Source organism: Zonotrichia leucophrys, chromosome 2, assembly GCF_028769735.1.
Source record: "Zonotrichia leucophrys gambelii isolate GWCS_2022_RI chromosome 2, RI_Zleu_2.0, whole genome shotgun sequence".
NCBI lineage: Eukaryota > Metazoa > Chordata > Aves > Passeriformes > Passerellidae > Zonotrichia > Zonotrichia leucophrys.
In genome coordinates, this window is record NC_088171.1 from 153229874 (window position 1) to 153249266 (window position 19393).

The following is a 19393-nucleotide window of genomic DNA, read 5'->3' on the forward strand; positions in this document are numbered from 1 at the left end:
ACAGGGGGTCCAGCCCCACCATCCCCAGTGATGGTCCCTGGGGACCAGCCCAGGGATGATGTAGGCTGGCTGGGAAGAGGGACAGCCTCCCTGTGTACCACCACCACTAAGGGGGACCCGCAGCCCAGTACCTCCTCTGCCTTCTGCTGCAGCAGCGCTGCCTCCTGTTTCAGCTTCTCCTTCTCCTTCTCCAGGTCAGCGATGGCTTTCCGCAGCTTTTCGGCATCCTCATCGCTCTGGTGTCTCTGGATCTCCAGGGTGTGCACCATCGTCATCTTCTCCTGTGTGGCCAGCTCAGTCTCATGCAGCCTCTCACTGATCTCCTCTGCCTGCTTTTTGAACCGCTTGGCTTCCTCCTCAGCCTTGGCCTGGGCCATGCTCATCTCTGCCACCTGCAGCTTGAGGCGCTCGGCCTCAGCCGTGATGTCCAGCTGCCGCCGGCGCTCAGCCTCCAGTGTCTTCTGGAAGCCCTCGGTCTCCTCAGCCAGGCGCTGCTGCATCTGCTCCTTGTCCTCCTGCAGCTTCTTGGCGTGTTCCTGCGCCAGATCCTTCTGTTTCTGCAGCATTTCAGCCTCGGCCCGCAGCCGCGTGGCCTCCTGCACCGCCTGCATCTTCTCCTTCAGCATCTTCTCTGCCAGTGCCCGCTGCTGCGCCAGGTCATCCTCAGCCAGCTGCCGCATGCGGGCGGCCTCCTGCGCCTCCACGCTCAGCCGGGCCACCTCCTCTGCCACCTGCTTCATCTTCTCTGCCTCCTCCGCCAGGAACTTCTGCGTGTTGTCCTTGTCCTTGAGGATCAGCGCCTTGTTCTCCTCCTCGATGCGGCTCTTCAGCTTGGCCAGCTCCTCCATCTGCACCCGGACCTTGAAGAGTTCCTCCTCCACCTGGGCCTTCTGCCGGACAGCGTCTGTCACCTCCTCCTTCAGCCGCTGCAGCTCCTCATCCAGGATGCCCTTCTGGTGGTCTGTCTCATCCAGCTGCAACTTCACCTTGGTCAGCTCCTGCTCCACCTGCGCCTTCTGCCGCAGTGTCTGCTCAGCAAACTTCTTGTGCTTCTCCATCTCGGCATCGGCCAGCTGCTTCTGCCTCAGGGCCACCTGCTCTGCCTGCGCCCGTTTCGCTGCCTCCAGCTCAGCCTCCTTCCGCAGCTTCTCTGCGTCCGCCTGCGCCTGTGCCTTGGCCTGCGCCTCCTCCTCTGCCCGCTGCTTCAGCCGCTCAGCCTCCTCCACGCGCTGCCGGGACAAGCTGGCGTCCTGCTCGGCCTTGCCACGGGCAAACTCGGCCTCCTCGGCCGCCTGCCGGGCCCGGTCAGCCTCCTCGCGCAGCCGGTCCAGGAGGCTCTGCTCCTGCTGGCGTGTCTGCAGCAGCTCCTGCTCCTTCTGCTGCACGGCAGCCAGGTGCGCCTTCTCCTCTGCGGCAATCCGCTTCTGCGCTGCTTCCCGTGCCAGCTGTATCTGCCGCTCTGACTCCTTCTCCGCCAGTTCCTTCTGCCGCCGCGCCTCCTCCACCATGGCCCGCAGCCGCTCCACCTCCTCCAGGGCCAGCCGCCGCTGCCGCCCGGCCTCCTCCTCGGCCGCCAGGATGGCCTGCACCTTCTCTTCGGCCTCGCGCCGGCGGCCCTCCTCCTCCAGCGCCAGGGCCCGCTGCCGCTCGGCCTCCCGCTCCGCCTGCTCCCGGCTGCGCTGCACCTCCTCTGCCTCCCCACGGATGCGGTTCAGCTCCCGCTCCAGCTCGCTCTTGCCAGCTGAGGCCCTCTCAAAGCTGGCCTTGAGGGCGCGGATCTCCTCCTCCACCTGCCGCCGCTGCCGCAGCGTATCCTCCACAAGCCCCTTCTGCCTCTCCAGCTCGCTCTCTGAGGAGCGCTTCAGCAGGGCAATCTTCTCCTCGATGTCCTGCTTGTGTTGGGCCGCCTGCTCCTCCAGCAGCTTGCGCTGGTAGGCCTCATCCTCCGCCAGCCGCCGCAGCCGCTCATTCTCCGCCTCCTTCTCCTTCAGCGCAATCTCCGCCTCCGCCTTCAGCCGTGAGGCCTCGTTGATGGCCGCCAGCTTCTCCTTCAGGATGCGCTCGGCCTCGGCCCGCTGCCGGGTGGCCTCTTCTTCTGCCAGCTGCCGCTGCCGCTTGGCCTCCTCAGAGAGGGCGCGCAGGCGGGCGGCCTCCTCGGCCAGCTCCCGCAGCTTGTTGGCCTCCGCCTCCAGCCGCTGCTTGGACTTCTCGCTGCTGGAGCGCGACTCCTCCTCTGTCTTGGCCTTGCTCTCCAGCAGGACCTCCATCTCTGCCCGCAGCTTGGCCAGCTCCTCCTCCAGCTCTTTCCTCCTCTGGATGGCCTCGTTCACCTCGCCCTTCAACCGCGAGAGCTCTTCCTCCAGGAGCAGGCGCTGCTGCTCCCCGTTATCCATCTCCGCCTTCAGCCGAATAAGCTCCTGCTCCGCCGCCAGCTTCTGCTGGGCTGTGCCCTCCGCCAGCTCCCGCTGCTTCTCCAGCTCTTCCTCCGCCAGCTCCTTCTGCCGCACGGCCACCTCCTCTGCTTTGGCGCGCTTGCGGGCCTCGCGCTCTGCATCCTCCTTCTGCTTCTCGGCCTCCTCCTGTGCCAGTGACTTCTTGTGGGCCACCTCTTCAGCCTGCAGCCGCAGGCGCAGCGCCTCGTTGGCCTTCTGCCGCCAGCGCTCCAGCTCCTTCTCAGCCTCCTCCCGCGAGCGCTCAGCCTCCAGCTGCTGCTTCTTCAGCCGCTCGGCCTCCTCCTGCAGCTGGGCCACCACATCGTGCTCCTGCTGCAGCGACAGCTCCAGCTGTGCTGTCTTCTCAGCGAAAGAGAGCCTCTTGCTCTGCAGCTCGGCCTCAGCGCTGCGCTGGGCCACCTCCTGGGCCACCTGGATCTGCCGGTCCTTCTCGGCCTCTGCCTGCCGCATGCGTCGCTCAGCCTCCTCCGCCTGCAGCCGCAGCTGCTCCAGGTCTGCCACTGCCTTCTGCTTCTCCCGGGCCGCTTCGCGCTCAGCCTGCACCTTGCGCTTCAGCTCCTCCTCCGCCTCGCGCTTCTTCTGGCTCTCCTCCTTCACCTGCCGGCGCAGGCGCTCGGCCTCCTCCTGCGCCTGCCGCTTCTGGCGCTCGGCATCTTCGGCACGCGCCCGCAGCTCCTGCAGCTCTGTCTCTGCGCTCTCCCGCTGCTTCTCAGTGCTCTCCAGCTGCAGGCGGATGAGGCGGATCTCCTCCTCCACTTTCTTGCGGTTGTATTCGGCCTCCTCGATCAGCTTCACCTTGGACTTGATCTGGTGGTCCGAGTTCTGCCGCAGCTGCATCAGCTCCTGCTGGATGTTCTGCTTCTGCTGCTCGGCATCCACGGCCACCACCTCCCGCCGGGTGACCTCCTCCTGCATGCGGAGCTGCAGCTCCCGCGCCTCCGCCTCCGCCTGTGCCTTGGCTTTGGCGTGGGCCTCGGCCAGCTGCCGCTGCTTCTCCAGCTGCGCCTCCACCTCCGCCAGCCGCTTCCTCTCCTCCTCTTTCAGCTTCTCGGCGGCTTTCTGGAGGGGAAAGAGGGTGCAGGGGACAGAGAGGGGAGAGAGAGACAAATCACAAGGGATGCGATCGCGCCGTGGAATCGATGCTGGCCCAGCTGCACACTGCCGAGACAGCGGAGGTGTGGCAGATGCGCGTGGAATGGCTTCGGCCCCTGGGCCACCGCACGAGCCGGTGACGCCAGCTTCCAGAAGATATGTGGCACGACAGGGGACACACAACAGCACAGGCAGACAGGCAACAGGAGCCAGACAGCAGCGCAGGAAGCCACGCTCCAGAGAGAAGGGACAGAGAGCGAGCGGAGCCCAAGCGATGAAGACGATGCGAGCAGCGTGCACATCACCACCCTGGCTCCCCCTGCGAGGGGGCTGGCACAGACAGCCCCTGCCGTGGGGAAAGAAGAGAGACAGCCGGAGCACCAGGAGCAGAAGAGAGGGGAGCGGTGCAAGGGCGGTGCCAGCAGAGCCTTCCCTGCCGGGAAAGCCTCAACAGGAGAGAGCAGTTCAGCTGGTTCAAACCTCTCCCAGCCCTCTCCAGGCAACTGGGAACAAAGGGCCAACGCAGCTGGCGCACCACATGCACCGTGAGCGAGGCAGCCGCACGCTCCACAGGGCCCAGGCACAGGCAGCACATGCAGGGGAGCCAGACCCCACACCAGACCCCTGGTCCCGGAGCAGCACAGATGTCGAGGAGGGCGAGGAGGAGAGGGTGAGCCGTGGGCAGGCGGAGGGTGCCACGGGGAGAGGGCATGCTCAGAGTACCTGGTGCACGGCTGCCAGAGTCATCCTGGTTTTTTACCCTCCATTAGATCCCCACCAACACAAATATTCCCCAAGATAAAGCACTGGCAAAGCGGCTCCAAGGGCAGAAACCAAGAGTTAGAGAGGTTACCCCGCGCCAGACCCCGCGGGCCAGCGCCCAGCACAGCAGCATGCGCAGGCAGGTGCTGACTGCACTACGTGTATCTGGGAAGTGCCTCCTACCACCAGTCACACCAGAGCCCCCAGTGCCCAGAGCCAGCTTGTCTCGGAGACCCGCTGTATGCAGAGCCAGCAGCCTTGCTCCCAGGAGCCCAGCAGGGAGCAGGAGTTAGAGGCCGTGGGCCAGTATTAGTGATAGGGCCGGAGTCATGGCCATGGGCCAGTATTAGTCATGGGTCTGGAGCCACAGCCATGGGCTGCTGTTAGTGATGGGGCCAGGGCTGGAATCACAGCCATGGGCCAGTGTTAGTGATGGGGCTGGTGTCACAGCCATAGGCTGGCATTAGTGTGGGGCCAGAGTCATGGACATGAGCTACCACCAGTGAAAGGGCTGGAGTCAAGGCCGTGAGCTGGTGTTAATGATGGGGCTGGAATCACAGCCATGGGCTGGCATTAGTGGTGGTACCAGAGTCATGGATGTGAGCTACCACCAGTGAAAGGGCTGGAGTCATGGCTGTGGGCTGGTGTTAGTGATGGGGCCAGGGCTGGAGCCACAACCATGGGTTGCTGTTAGTGATGGGGCCAGGGACCCCGTGAACTGCGCTCCTTTTGGTCACACAGCTGGCCATGCTGCCCTGCACCACTCCCTACCTCCTCGTCCTCCAGCCGCCGCAGTGTCTCGGTGATGAACTTGATGTACTGGGTGGTGAGCGTGGTCAGCTCACTGTACTGCGTCCGCAGGTCCACGTACTGTGGAGACAGGGGGTCAGCACGAGAGAGGGGAGCTTACCCACCAGTACCCCAGCAATGATGGGGCTGCACGACCACGTGCCACAGTCCCAAATCCACCTCTTCAGTGAGCAGCCATGCCCCAGGAGCTGCAGGGCACCCCCAGCCAGTGGCAGTGAGACCCCTCCTCACCTCCTGGATGATGCTGTCAGATGCCGACTGCACTTTGGGCTTCTTGGCCGGCGATGCCACTGGCTCCACCTGTGCCTTGAAGCTCACCAGCTGCAGCTCGTAGTCCTGATGAGGAGAGAGTGATCAAAGCTCTGCCACCCCCGAGCCCACCCCCTGCAGGACACGGTGCTGCCTCCCCAGGCCCACCTTGATGGCATCGATGTACTGCTTGGCATAGCGCTGGCACTCCTCCACCTTCTCCTTGTGCTGCTCACACTCCTCCAGCAGTTTCTGGCGAGACACGTGTGGGTGAGCCCGGGTGCCCCACGGCCACCCAAAAGCACACCTCACCCCAACGTGGCCAGGGATGGCCAAGAGCACCGTTTGCCCTGACTTGGCTGGGAATGGTCAGGAGCATCCCTCACCCTGCTGCAGCCAAAAATGGTCGGGAGCATCCCCCATCCCACTGGGGATGGTTGAGAGCACCCACCCACCACGTGCCATGGCCAGGGATGGTCCCATTCCTGCTGCAGCCACCCAAGAGCAACACTCAACATGCCATGGCTGGAGACAGCCAGGCACTCCCCTCACTCTGCCACAGACAGAGATGGGCACACATCTGCACTCTGCTTGGGATGGCCAGGGGAATCCCTTGCAACACCATGGCCAGAGATAGCTGAGATCACCCCTCGTCCTGCTGTGGAATGCCTGGGAGCACCCCTAGCCCCACTGGGGATGGCCAGAAGCACCCCTCACCCTGCTGGGGATGTTCAGGAGCACCCCTCACCCTGCTGGGGATGCCCAGGAGCACTCCTTGCCCCACTGGGGATGCTCAGGAGTGCCCCTTGCTCCATTGGGGATGCCCAAGCATACCCCTCACCCTGCTGGGGATGGCCAGGAGCACCCCTTGCCCCATTGGGGATTTCCAGGAGCACCCCTTGCCTCCATGGCCAGCCCTGCCTTCCCCCACGGCCAGCCCTACCTTGCCCCCACGGCCAGCCCTACCTTCTCCTGCAGTAGCTGCTCACGCACGGCCTGGCTGTCGGTGATGGGCACGGCCTGGATGGCCTCCTGGCGCTGCCGGGCGTCGCGGATCCACTGGCGCAGCGCATCGCAGCTCTGCCGGTAGTAGCCCAGCTGGCGGCCCAGCTGGTCCAGCTCGCGCTGCCGCAGGTCGGCCTGGCCCAGCACGGCCTGCCAGCGCTCCAGCAGCTGCTGCACCCGCTCCCGGTACCGCTCCAAGTCCACGTCCCGCTCGCTGTGCCCGCGCACCATCCGCTCGTTGACGTCCTTGGCCTTGCCCAGGTCGGTCTCCAGCGTGCTGAAGAAGGGCTGGTGCCCCTCGGCCTGTGCCCGCAGCCGCTGTGGCAGATGGGCAGTGGTCAGGGCCGGCTGCGGTGTCCCCAAGGCACCCCCCAGGTGCCCTTGGCACCCTCAGAGCCCCCAGTACCTTAAGCTCAGCCTTGCTGGCCTCCAGCTCAGCCAGGTCGGCCGGCACTGCCTGCACGTCCTTCAGCTGCTCCTCGTACTTGCGGAGCAGCTCCTCAGCCCCCTGCGTGCTCCGGATCACCAGCCCGATGGTCTTCAGCCTGCGGCACAGGGGTGGAATCAGTGGGAGCAGCCGGGAGCGGGATTGGGATCAGCCAGGAGCGGGATGGGAGTGGGATGGATCAGCTGGGATCAGGATGGGAGTGGGCAGCCCAGGAAGAGCAGCACTGCAGACCCAGGAGGGAAGGAAAAGGGGAAAGGGAAAAAAGGGGGAAAGAAGAAAAAGGGGAAAAGGAAAAAAAGGGGGAAAAAGGGAAAAGGGAAAAAAAGTGAGAAAGGGGGAAAAAGGGAAAAAGGGAAAAAGGGGAAGTGGGGAAAAGGAAAAAAGGGGGGAAGAAGAAAAAGGGGAAAAGGAAAAAAAGGGGGAAAGGAAAAAAAAGGAGGGAAAAGGGAAAAAGTGAGAAAGGGGGGAAAAGGGAAAAAGGGGAAGTGGGGAAAAGGAAAAAAAGAGAAAAAGAAAAAAAGGGGAAACCATAAAAGGAGAAAAGGAAAAAGGGGGAAAAGGGGGAAAAGGGGGAAAGGGGGAAAAGGGGAAAATGAAAACACAGGGGAAAGGGGAAAAAGGAGGAAAGGAATAAAAGGAGAAAAAGGGGAAAAGGGAAAGGGAAAAAAGGAAAAAGGAAAAAAAAGGGGAAAGGAAAAAGGGGGAAAAAAGAAAAACAGGGAAAAGGAGGAAAAAAAAGAGGAAAAGGAAAGAAAAAGGAAAAGGAAGAAAGGGGAAAAGGAAAAAAGGGGAAAAGGAGAATCTGGAAGAAAAGGGAAAAAGGAAATAAAAGAGAACAGGAAAAAAGGGGGAAAGGGAGAAAAGCAGCAAAGGGAAAAATAGGGGAAAAGGGAAAAAAGAAAAAAAAAGGAAAAAGGAAAAAAAAGGGAAAAAAGAAAAAAAAGGAAAAAGGGGGAAAAGGGAAAAAAAGGAAAAGAGAAAAAAGGCAAAAGAGAAACAAAAGGAAGAAGAGGAGAGGGAAGGAAAAGAAAGGGAAAAGCATGCTGGCTCTCCCCAGACTCCCCACGGCCTCCCAGGTGCCCAGGCTCGTTTCCAGGTGCCAGGGCTGACTCACTTCTCCAGGTAGATGCTGGACAGGCTGTAGACCTGCTCCATCTTGCGCAGGGTGACCTCCAGCTCGGAGCGCAGCACGGGGGCCGAGCCCGCCTGCTCCGGCTGCGCCAGCACCTGCTCCGTCTTCTCGCTGACCTTGGCCAGGTTCTTCTGAATGCCCTCCAGCTCCAGGTGTGTTTGCTGCAGGGAAGGAGTCCCTCAGTCCCAACCCTGACTGAATGCTCCCCTCCTCTTGGATCCCAGGAGGAGCAGAGCAGGGGAAGGCTCTGTAGCCCATCAGTGCAGGTGGACAGGGGAGGCTGAGGAGGGATATGGGGAAAACTCCTCCTGGAGGGGCTCTCCAGCCCTGGCACAGCTGCCCAGGGCAGGGCTGGAGTGCCACCCCTGGGGAGACTTTACAGCCCTGTGGCTCACTTGGGGACATGCTCAGGGGTGGCCTTGGGTGGACTCAATGGGCTCTGAGGGCTTTTCCAGCCCAAACCATTCCCCCAGGTCCATCCTGGCACTGAGGTGGCCATTTGTGCGCACTACATGTGTCACACGCATGTAACAGGGCTGGGGTCACCCTGGAGGTGTCACCCTGAGGATCCTGGGGGGAAGCACTGGGGCAGTTCCCCTGGGCTCCCACATGTGCCCCACACGTGTCCCCCACATGTGGGGGATGCACTGGGGCAGTTCCTGGGCTCCCACATGTGGGGGATGCACTGGGGCAGTTCCTGGGCTCCCATATGTGGGGGATGCACTGGGGCAGTTCCTGGGCTCCCACATGTGGGGGATGCACTGGGGCAGTTCCCCTGCACTCCCACATGACTGGGGCAGTTCCCTGGGCTCCCACATGTGGGGGATGCACTGGGGCAGTTCCTGGGCTCCCACACGTGGGGGATGCACTGGGGCAGTTCCCCTGGGCTCCCACATGTGGGGGATGCACTGGGGCAGCTCCTGGGCTCCCATATGTGGGGGATGCACTGGGGCAGTTCCCCCTGCACTCCCACATGTGGGGGATGCACTGGGGCAGTTCCCCTGGGCTCCCACATGACTGGGGCAGTTCCCTGGGCTCCCACACATGGGGGATGCACTGGGGCAGTTTTCGGGCTCCCACATGTGGGGGATGCACTGGGGCAGTTCCCCTGCACTCCCACATGTGGGGGATGCACTGGGGCAGTTCCTGGGCTCCCACATGTGGGGGATGCACTGGGGCAGTTCCCTGGGCTCCCACACATGGGGGATGCACTGGGGCAGTTCCCCTGCACTCCCACATGACTGGGGCAGTTCCCTGGGCTCCCACACATGGGGGATGCACTGGGGCAGTTCCCCCGCACTCCCACATGTGGGGGATGCACTGGGGCAGTTCCCCTGGGCTCCCACATGACTGGGGCAGTTCCCCTGGGCTCCCACATGTGGGGGATGCACTGGGGCAGTTCCTGGGCTCCCACATGTGGGGGATGCACTGGGGCAGTTCCCCTGGGCTCCCACACATGGGGGATGCACTGGGGCAGTTCCCCAAGCTCCCACACATGTCCCACACGTGTCCCACACCTGCTGCTCCGCCTGGCGCTGGGCGCACTCGCGCAGGGGGTCGGCCTTGAGGGGCAGGCGCAGGCGGTGCACGGTGCGGCTCTCGCAGCTCTCCAGCTGCAGCCGGATGTCCTTCAGCTGCGAGATGTAGCTCTTGCACAGAGACTCGTCCTGCTCTCCTGTGGGGACAGCGGGGATGGCTCAGTGACCTGGGACACCACGGGGACACCACAGGGACCCACAGTGACACCGGAATGGCTCAGTGCCCTGGGGACATCACAGGCACCCACAGTGACACCAGGATGGCTCAGCACCCTTGGGACACCCTGGGGACCCACAGCAGGGAGAGGGGACACACAGATGGCTCAGTGCCCTGGGACACTGTGGGGACACCATGGGGACCCACAGTGACACAGGGATGGCTCAGCACCATGAGGACAACACAGGAACCCACAGCAGGGAGAGGGGACACTGGGATGGCTCAGTGCCCTGGGACACCACGGGGACACCCGCAGTGACACCCGCAGTGACACCGGGATGGCTCAGTGCTCTGGGACACCATGGGGACACCACGGGGACCCACAGTGACACGGGGATGCCTCAGCACCATGGGGAGACTCTGGGGAGAGGGGACATGGGGATGGCTCAGTGCCCTGGGACACCACGGGGACTCGCAGTGAAACTGGGATGGCTCAGTGTCATGGGGACACTCTGGGGACCCACAGCAGGGAGAGGGGACACACGGATGTCTCAGTGCCCTGGGACACCACAGGGACCTGCAGTGACACCAGAATGGCTCAGTACATGGGGACACCCTGAGGACCCACAGCAGGGAGAGGAGACATGGGGATGGCTCAGACTGAGGGGACAACATGGGGACCCATGGTAGGAAGGGGAGATGGAGGGATGGCTGAGCACCCTGGGGACACTCTGAGGACCCACAGCAGGGAGAGGGGACATGGGGATGGCTCAGACTGTGGGGACACCGTGGGGACCCATGGTGGGAAGGGAGGATGCAGGGATGGCTCAGCACCCTGGGGACACCCCACAGACAACGTGAGGACGGGGGAGACTGGGACAGCTCAGCACCATGGCAATACCCCAGGGACACCACAAGGACCTGCAGGTCACCCCAAGGAGCCGGGGAAACCCTGGGCACCCCCATTGTTCAGAGGGGCAGAGAGGGCACACCCACCTTTCTCCTGGCTCCTCAGCAGCAGCTCGTACTTGTGCGTGCACGCATTGTAGTCGCGCTCCACCTGCAGCCGGTCGTCGGGCTGGAAGCTCTGCGAGTCCTGGCTGTCCCGCAGGAACTCCTGGTAGTGCCTCTCCAGGCTGGACAGCACCTGGCGCACCTCCTCGGCCGGCAGCGTGCGGAACTGGGGGGGATACGGCCCCGTCAGCCCTTGCTGGGACCCCCGGGACCCCCGTGGGGCTCCGAGACCCCCGGGAACTCACCGTGACCTGCGTCCAGGAGTGGATCTGCTGGATGTCCCGCATCAGGTACTGCCAGGCGCGGAGGCTGCGCAGGTCCTGGTGCAGCTGCTGCCACAGCCCCAGCAGCTGCTGGTGGGTGGCCTCCAGCCTGTGGGGATGGGGAGTTAGAGAGGGGCACACAGCAGGGACACCCGGGGGGGTGCAGGGTCACCGTGCCCACCTGTGCACGGCGTCCAGAGCCTCCTTGTTGGGGGGTGGCAGGAGGAAGCAGACCGAGGGCACGACGGCCTCGCTGCCGCTGGCGCTCTGCACCCGCCACTGCTGCGGCTGCGCGTGGTTCACCAGGGCACAGGTGTCGTTCTTGTGCACGGTCACCTGCGGGGCAGGGGGTCAGGGTGGGGTGTGGCCCTTGTGTCCATCTGTGCCTCTCCCATATTCCCCAGTGTGTCCCCATATTCTGCAGTATGCCCCCATATTCCCCAATGTCCCCCCAATATTTCCCAGTGTCCCCTCATATTCCCCAGTGTGCCCCCTGATATTCCCCAGTGCGCCCCCATATTCCCCAGTGTCAGCCACATTCCCCAGTGCTCCTCCAATATTCCCCAGTGTGTCCCCCTATATTCCCCAGTGTGTCCCCACATTCCCCAGTGTCCCCCCCATATTCCCCAGTGTCCCCCCTGATATTCCTCAGTGTGCTCCCCATATTCCCCAGTGTCCCCCCACATTCCCCTATGGGCCTGGTGTGGTCTCAGTCTGGGTGGGGGTCCCTTGTATTCCCCCTTGTGTGTCCCCCATGGGGCTGGGGCAGCATGAGAGAAGGAGAAGAGGACCCCTATGTGTCCCCTTGTCCCCCCAGGGTCCCCCTCAGACAAGAGGGAGGGTCCTCCTGTGTCCCCCCCATGGGGCTGGGGCAGCATCAGAGCAGGGTGCTAGACCTACCATGTCCCCCCACATTGCCCCACATCCCCCCACGGCCTCCCCAGGTGGACCAACCCCAATCCCAGCCTCGTGTCCCCCTCACCTCCATTTGCTTGTAGTCACAGACGGCCTGGATGGGGGGCCGGCCCTGCAGGGGTGTTGAGGGGCTGCGTGGCTTCAGCTGCACGATGGTCCTGGCACGGCGGGACAGAGCTCCCAGCTGCACCCCCAGCTCCGCCAGCTGCTCCTTCTGCTCCTGTGGGGCACGTTTGGGACACCTCAGGATTTGGGGTGCCCCATGGTGTGGAGGGGCAGCAAAATTTTAGGGAGGTACCAGCTTTTTTGAGAGAGCTCAGAAATATCAGGAGGTCCCAAAGGTTTTGGGAGCTCTTGGGATTTTGGTGGGGGGTCCTGGGAGTTTGGGGAGGCGTCAGGAATATGAGGCGGGGGGGTCACCCTGGTCTGTTGCAGCAATGGATGTGTTGAGGTCACCCCAGGGGCTGCAATGGGGTGGGTACCCTAGTGTCACAGACAACTTTTATGAAAAATCCTTTTCTTAGGATTTTTCCTCCTGAGAAGCTGAGAGGCCTCAGGAACAAAATGTAAACAATGGTTATCTGCTGCTGTGGAATGCAACAGGTGCATCTGTGATTGGTCTCATGTGGTTGTTTCTAGTTAATGGCCAATCACAGCCCAGCTGGCTCAGACAGAGAGCCGAGCCACAAACCTTTGTTATCATTTCTTTCTATTCTATTCTATTCTTAGCTAGCCTTTTGATGAAATCCTTTCTTCTATTCTTTTAGTATAGTTTTAGTGTACTATATATCATAAAATAATAAATCAAGCCTTCTGAAACATGGAGTCAGATCCTCGCCTCTTCCCTCATCCTCAGACCCCTGTGAACACGGTCACGCCCCAGCACTCTGCAGCTGCACACCCCAGGGGCTGCTGTGGGGCTCTGATTTTGGGGGCTGCCACCTCAGAGTCGCCAGGGGCTGGGGTCACCCTGCATGTGGGGTCATCCTGGGGCTGCCATGGGGCTGGGGTCACCCTGGAGGTGTCACCCTGAGGATCTTGGGGGGCTCCACTTGGGCAGCCCCTGGGCTCCCACCTGCCCTCAATACAAGGTCATGCAGCACGGTCACCCTGCAGATCTGGGGAGGGTCATCCTGGGGGTCCCCCCCAGGCCTGGGTATCTCGCTGGGGGTCTCCCCAGAGTCTGGGGGTCCCCCCGGGGGCCTCGGGGGTGCCCTCACCGCCAGGTCCTGCAGCAGGTCCTCGAGGCGCGTGGCCGTGGTGCCGCGGTCGCAGCTGAACTTGCGCCGCATCGTCTCCTCTGTCTTGCGCAGCAGCTCCTCAGCCTCCCGCACCTCAGCAAAGAACTGGGGGGGCCAGAGGTCAGAATTGGGGGTCACGCCCTCCCTCCCACTCCCAGCCCTGCCCTGGCACCCTCTGTACCTGGAAGTAGTTGGTGTTCTCCTTCAGGTGGGTCTCGATGCAGCAGCAGAGCTGGAGCATCCAGCTCCACTGGGTCTGCAGCGCCGCCAAGAATGCCTGGGGGGAACGGGGGGGACACCAGGGCTGGCACCGAGGGCACCTGCACCGCTACGGGGGCTGGCACCCACACCTGACCTGCAGCCACACCTGCACCCACACCTGACCTGCACCCACAGCTGTAGCCTCACCTGCACCCACACCTGACCTGCACCCACACCTGAACTGCACCCACACCTGACCTGCACCCACACCTGCAGCCACACCTGCACCCATACTTGACCTGCAGCCACACCTGCACCCGCACTGCTACAGGCAGCCACACCAGTGACCCTGAGTGACCACTGCAACCCACACCAGTGACCCCCAGTACCTGCTGCACCCCACACCAGGGACTCCCAGTCACCACTGCACCCCCCATGGCTGATCCCCATTGACCACTGCACCCCCCACGGCTGACCCCCAGTGACCACTGCACCCCACCATTTGCCCCCAGCCCCATGCCCCCCAGCCCCTCTCATGCCCCACCATTTGCTCCCGGCCCCTCTCATGCCCAGCATTCACCCCCAGCCCCTCTCACACCCCCTATTTGCCCCCAGCCCCTCTCACGCCCCGCATTTGCCCCCAGCCCCTCTCACGCCCCCCATTTGCCCCCAGCCCCTACTGCCCCTCAGCGCCCCCATTTGCCCCCAGCCCCATGCCCACCTCCAGAGTCTGTGCCCCGGGGTGCTCCTCCCGCAGCAGCCGCTCCCCTGAGGTCCGCAGTTCCTGGATCCGCCGCTCCCGCAGCTCCAGCTCCCGCATCAGTGCCTGCGGCGGGGACAGGGTCACACTCGTGTGCACGGCCAGGGGACAGGGCTCACACTCGTGAGCAGGGCCGGAGGGCAGGGCTCACACACGTGTGCACAGCCGGGGGGTTGGGTCAGGGCTCACACTCGTGTGTAAGGCCAGGAATTCAGTCAGGGCTCACATTTGTGTGCACGGCCAGGGGTTGGGTCGGGGCTCATACTCGTGTGCAGGGCTGGGGGGGCAGGAGGCCATGGGGGCAGGGCTCACACACGTGTGCACGGCCAGGGGGTTCAGTCAGGGCTCACACTCGTGTGTAAGGCCAGGGAGAATGGGGGGGTTCAGGGTTCACACACATGTGTAGGGCCAGGGGGCAGGGAGGGGGTTCAGGGCTCACACACGTGTGCACAGCTCTGTGTGTATGGTTACAGCTGGGGCTGTGTGTGCAAGGGGGACTCTGGGGGTGCTCAGAGGGTTATGGGGGTTCTGGGTGTGGGGGGCACACGGGGGCTCAGTACTGCAAAGCAGGGAGGGGACCATGGGACACAGCCGTGTGCATGTCCGTGTGTGGGGATGGCACGTGTGTGTGTGTGTGTGTGTGTGTGTGTGCGTGTGTGTGCACGTCCATGGGTGTGTGTGCATCCATGGGTGTGTCCACGTGGAGTAGCTGTGCCCTCCATGCTTGTCTGCCCACATGCATGTCCATGTTGTGTCTATGCCCATCCCTGTGTCCATGCCCATCCCTGTGCCCATGTCATGTCCGTGTCTATGTCATGTCCATGCTCATCCCCGTGTCCGTGCCCATCCCTGTGCTTGTGTCCATGCCCATCCCCATGTCTCTGCCCATGCCAATCCCTGTGCCTGTGCCCATCCCCATGTCCATCCCTGTGTCCATGCCCGTGTCCATGCCGTGTCCGTGTCTGTGTTCATCCCTGCATCCATGTGGTGTCCATGCCTATCCCCATGTCCATGTCCATCCCTGTGTCCATACCCATGTCCGTGCCTATCCCTATGCCCATCCTGGTGTCCATGCCCATCCCCATGTTGTGTCCGTGCCCATCCCTGTGCCCATGTCCTCTCCATGTCCATCTCTGTGTCCTTGCCTGTGTCTGTGCCCATCACTGTGCCCATGTTTTTGTCTGTTCCCATTCCCATGTCCACGTTGTGTCCATGCCAATGCCCATGTCTGTGCCCATCCCTGTGCCCGTGTCCATGCCCATGCCTGTACCTATGTTGTGTCCATGCCTATCCCCATGTCCGTGTCTGTGCCAATCCCCGTGCCCACGTGTCACCCGCCGTGCCCGTACCGAGTAGCTCTCCTTCTTGGCCGCCATGGCGGGGTTGTTGTGGCTCCAGTCGAAGGCCACCTCCTCCTCCTCGCGCTCGCTCAGCCACAGCAGCTCCTTGGTGGCGGCGCTGACGAAGCCGTGGAGGCTCTCCAGGTGCCGCAGCCGTGACTTGGAGGAGTTCTGGGGGGGGCACAGGGGGTGGTTTGTAGCTGTGTCCCCGCCCTGCACGGCCTCATTTCCACAGGGCTGCCCCCTGCCCTCATCCTCCTCCTCACTTTCCCCCATGTCCTGCATCCTCCTCCCCACACTGACCCCCAGCACAACACCCCCACCATTGTCCCCCCTCCTGTCACACCCTCCTCCATCAGGTCACACATCCCCACCAGGTCCCCCCCATCTCACACCCCCCCAGCAGGGCCTCCTCATGGCACACACCCCACTGACCCCCCAGCATTGTCCCCCCATGTCTGCCACCCCCTTGACCCCCCATGTCACACGTCCCCAGCAGGTCCCCTCATGTCACACATCCCAGGCCACACGTCCCCAGCAGGTCTTCTTGTGTCTATGACCCCCCTGACCCCCCAGGCCCCACGTCCCCAGCATTGTCCCCCCATGTCACACACCCCCTGACCCCCCAGGCCATTCATCCCCAGCAGGTGCCCTCATGTCACACACCCCCATGACCCCTCATGTCACACACTCCCCTGACCCCCTCCACTACACATTCCCAGCATTGTCCCCCCTTGTCTGCCACCCCCCGGCCCCCCATGTCCCACACCCCCCTGACCCCCCAGGCCCCACATGCCCCCATGCCTGCCCCCACGCCCGTGCACCCCTCGGGGCTCACCAGCAGCTTGGCGTACTGCAGCTCCAGCTTGCCCAGGCACTCCCGGTAGGCCCCGCTGGGGCCGGGGGACAGCTGGCTCTGCAGGGGACACCATCAGCTCAGGACCCCCACCCCAGACACCCCCCGCACCCCACAAAGGGAGTGACAGAGGGGACTCGTGGGGAGGGCAGGGCACCAGGGTGCAGGGGCTGGGGGATGCACTCGGGTCATGGTGCCCCCCACCCTCGTGGGGTACCCCAGGACCTGGGGGGCTCCAGAGTTTATAGGACCCCAAGGCACAGAGCAAAGGCAGCCCGAGGAAAGGCTCACAAGCAGGGGAGGGGACAACAGCACTGGGGGGACCCCTTGAGGCAGAGTGGGGACAGCCCCAGAGGACCCCCAGGACCTGGAGATCCCCAACACCCTGCAGGGTCTCACCTTGTCACCCCCAGCACCAGGAGGTCCCCAGGACTCAGGAGTCTCATCCTGTCACCCCAGGCCTAAGGGTGTCCCCAGCACCCAGGGGTCTCACCCTGTCACCCCCAGCACCCAGGGGTCTCACCCTGTCACCCCCAGGTCCCCAGCACCCAGGGTCTCACCTCATCCGCCCGTGCCCGCTCCACCTTGGAGCGGAACTCCTCGATGGCGCGGTGCAGCCCGCGGTGGGCACCCAGGTGCGTCTCCACGGTGGGCAGGTCGGCACCCCACTCGGCCGTGGCCACCCGCCGCTGGTTCTCCTCCACCCAGGCCAGCAGCTCCTGCAGGTAGCGCAGGGGAGCGTCATCGGGCTCCGGCCGCCGCTGCTGCTGCGCCGCTGTCACCGCCACGGATGTCACCGCTGTCACCGGCGCCCCCGACTTGAGTCTCAGGTTGTACTCGGTGCGGATGGACACCAGGCGCTCGTGCAGGCGGTACACGCTGCGGGGAGGGAGGAGTTGATAAGGCACAGGGCCCGTGGGGAGCTCGGGGGGCAGGGGGAGATTGGGGGTACACGGGGTTGTCAAGGGGGTGCAGTGAACATGGGGAGTTTGGGGTGCACAGGGGTTGGAATGGGGTGCAGCAAACATGAGGAGTTTAGGGGCATGGGGAGCTTTGGGGTGCACAGGGGTTGTAAGGGGGTGCAGGGAGCATGGGGAGTTTGGGGACACAAAAGGCTTTGGGGTGCACAGGGGTTTTAAAGGGGGTGCAGTGTACATGGGGAATTTGGGGACACAAGAGGGTTTTGGGGGTGCAAGGGTAGCAGAGAGTATGTGGGGCTTTGAGGGGTACAGGGGACATGGGGAATTTGGGGACACAAGAGGGTTTGGGGGCATGAGGAGCCTTGGGATGCACAGGAATTTTAAGGGGGTACAGCAAACATGGGAAGTTTGGGGGCATGAGGAGATTTGGGGTGCACAGGGGTTGTAAGGGGGTGCAGGGAACATGAGGATTTTGAGGTGCACTGGGATTGCAGGGGGGTGCAGCAAACATGAGGAGTTTTAGAGCATGGGGAGCTTTGGGGTACACAGGAGTTTTAAGGGGTGTACAGCAAACATGGGGAATTTGGGGATGTGAGAGGCTTTGGGGGCATGAGGAGCCTTGGGGTGCACAGGGATTTTAAGGGGGTGCAGCAATCATGAGGAGTTTGGGGGCATGAGGAGTTTTAGGGTGCACAGGGGTTGTAAGGGGTACAGGCAACATGGGGAGTACGAGAGGCTTTGGGGTGCACAGGGGTCACAGGGGGCTTTTGGAGAGATGTTGGGGGGCTTTGAAGGGTACAGGGGACATGGGGGACATGGTGGTCAGGGGGGTTGCAGATAGCTTTGCAGGGTTTTGGGGGTCACAGGGATGGCTGGGGGAGCAGGGAGCATGGGGAACATGGGGGTCACAGGAGGCTTTTCAGGGTTTTGGGGGCCATGGGTGTGGCTGGGGTGCAAGGAGTATGGAACACATGGGGGCCATGGGTGGCATGGAGGACACAGGGGACATGAAGGGCTTTGTGGGGCAGGAAGGGCAAGGAGGATGGGGAGGGCTCTGGGGTCACAGGGCCACGGGGACGAGCCCGTACCGACGGTACATCTGCTCGCCCTGCGGGTGCCGCCCGTCCTTGAGGGTCTGCACGTCGTTGAAGAGCAGCCGGATCATGGCATCCGCCTTGTCCAGGTCCCTCTCCACCTCTGCCGCCTTCTGCGGCGCCTTCCCGGCCGCCAGCAGCCGCACGTCCTGTGGGAGGGGCAGGGACAGTGAGGCCACCACGGGACGGGACGGGCACGGCCGGGGCTGTCCCCCCCGCCCCCGGGGCCGCCGGCACTCACCGCCTGCAGCAGAGCATCCGCCTGGTTCAGCTGCTCCTCACAGAGCCCCGACTCCATCTGCAGCTTGGTGACCACGCGCTGCAGCCGCTCCAGCCTGCGGGGACACACACAGGGACACAGAGGGACACGGTCAGCACGGATCGAGTCCTGCCCAGGGGCAGCTGTCCTGGCTGTGCATGGCATGGGTCCATGCTGCATCTTGCTATCCTGCTCCCCATCCCGCTCCCAATCCCCCCGTATCCCCATCTTCCCATCCCCATTCCACTTCCAACCTCAACCCGAATCCCCCCATCCTCATCTTCCTATTCCCATCCCACTTCCAACCTCAACCCCAATGCCCTACATCCCCATCTTCCTTTTCCCATCCCTATTCCCATCCCACTTCCAACTTCAGTACCAATCCCCCTCATCCCATCTCATTTCAATCCCCATCCTGCTCCCCATCTCCCCCCCATCCCATCCCACCCCAATCCCCCTCAGGCCCATCCCCGCTGTCCCCGCTGCTGCCCCCATCCCTCAGCTGCTGTGCCGTGCCGTGCCGTGCCGAGCCGCGCTCCAGGCCGGCCGCAGAGGTTTCCCAGCAGGAGCGGTGACTCACAGCCCTGCGGTTCCCCCTCGGGGGGGCCGGGACACCCCACCCGGGCCCAGCCCCGCGGTTTGGCAGCGGCAGGGGGGTGTGGATGCCAGCGCGGCCCTGCCCGGCCCCCCCGAACTCGCCTCTCGAACTCAGCCCGCAGCAGCTTCTCCCGTTCCAGCACCGCGACGTGCAGCCGCCCCCACTCCTTCTCCACGTCCAGGGGGTGGTACCCGGGGGGCACCTTCAGCTGGCCCGACTGCACCGCGCCCTGCACGGCCCGAGTGTCACACACGGCCCGAAGGGGCGAGCCGGGCACTGCCGGGGA

The 19393-nt window shown here is 63.4% G+C and overlaps 1 protein-coding gene across 1 annotated transcript in view; it reads right to left on the reverse strand.

The window, feature by feature from the left end:
• PLEC (plectin) overlaps positions 1-19393 on the reverse strand; it is a 102657-nt gene that overhangs the window by 49588 nt on the left and 33676 nt on the right. Inside the window, exons 12-32 of the mRNA XM_064703233.1 lie at positions 19209-19336; positions 18492-18585; positions 18245-18399; positions 16797-17115; positions 16219-16296; positions 15390-15551; positions 14002-14106; positions 13261-13356; positions 13059-13184; positions 11906-12058; positions 11105-11259; positions 10906-11032; positions 10643-10826; positions 9469-9626; positions 7934-8112; positions 6778-6916; positions 6333-6689; positions 5535-5618; positions 5349-5453; positions 5079-5177; positions 132-3512 (exon numbers count right to left, since the gene is read on the reverse strand). Of these exons, the coding sequence (XP_064559303.1) occupies positions 132-3512; positions 5079-5177; positions 5349-5453; positions 5535-5618; positions 6333-6689; positions 6778-6916; positions 7934-8112; positions 9469-9626; positions 10643-10826; positions 10906-11032; positions 11105-11259; positions 11906-12058; positions 13059-13184; positions 13261-13356; positions 14002-14106; positions 15390-15551; positions 16219-16296; positions 16797-17115; positions 18245-18399; positions 18492-18585; positions 19209-19336 (6384 nt within the window). The remainder of the gene's footprint in view (positions 1-131; positions 3513-5078; positions 5178-5348; positions 5454-5534; positions 5619-6332; positions 6690-6777; positions 6917-7933; positions 8113-9468; positions 9627-10642; positions 10827-10905; positions 11033-11104; positions 11260-11905; positions 12059-13058; positions 13185-13260; positions 13357-14001; positions 14107-15389; positions 15552-16218; positions 16297-16796; positions 17116-18244; positions 18400-18491; positions 18586-19208; positions 19337-19393) is intronic.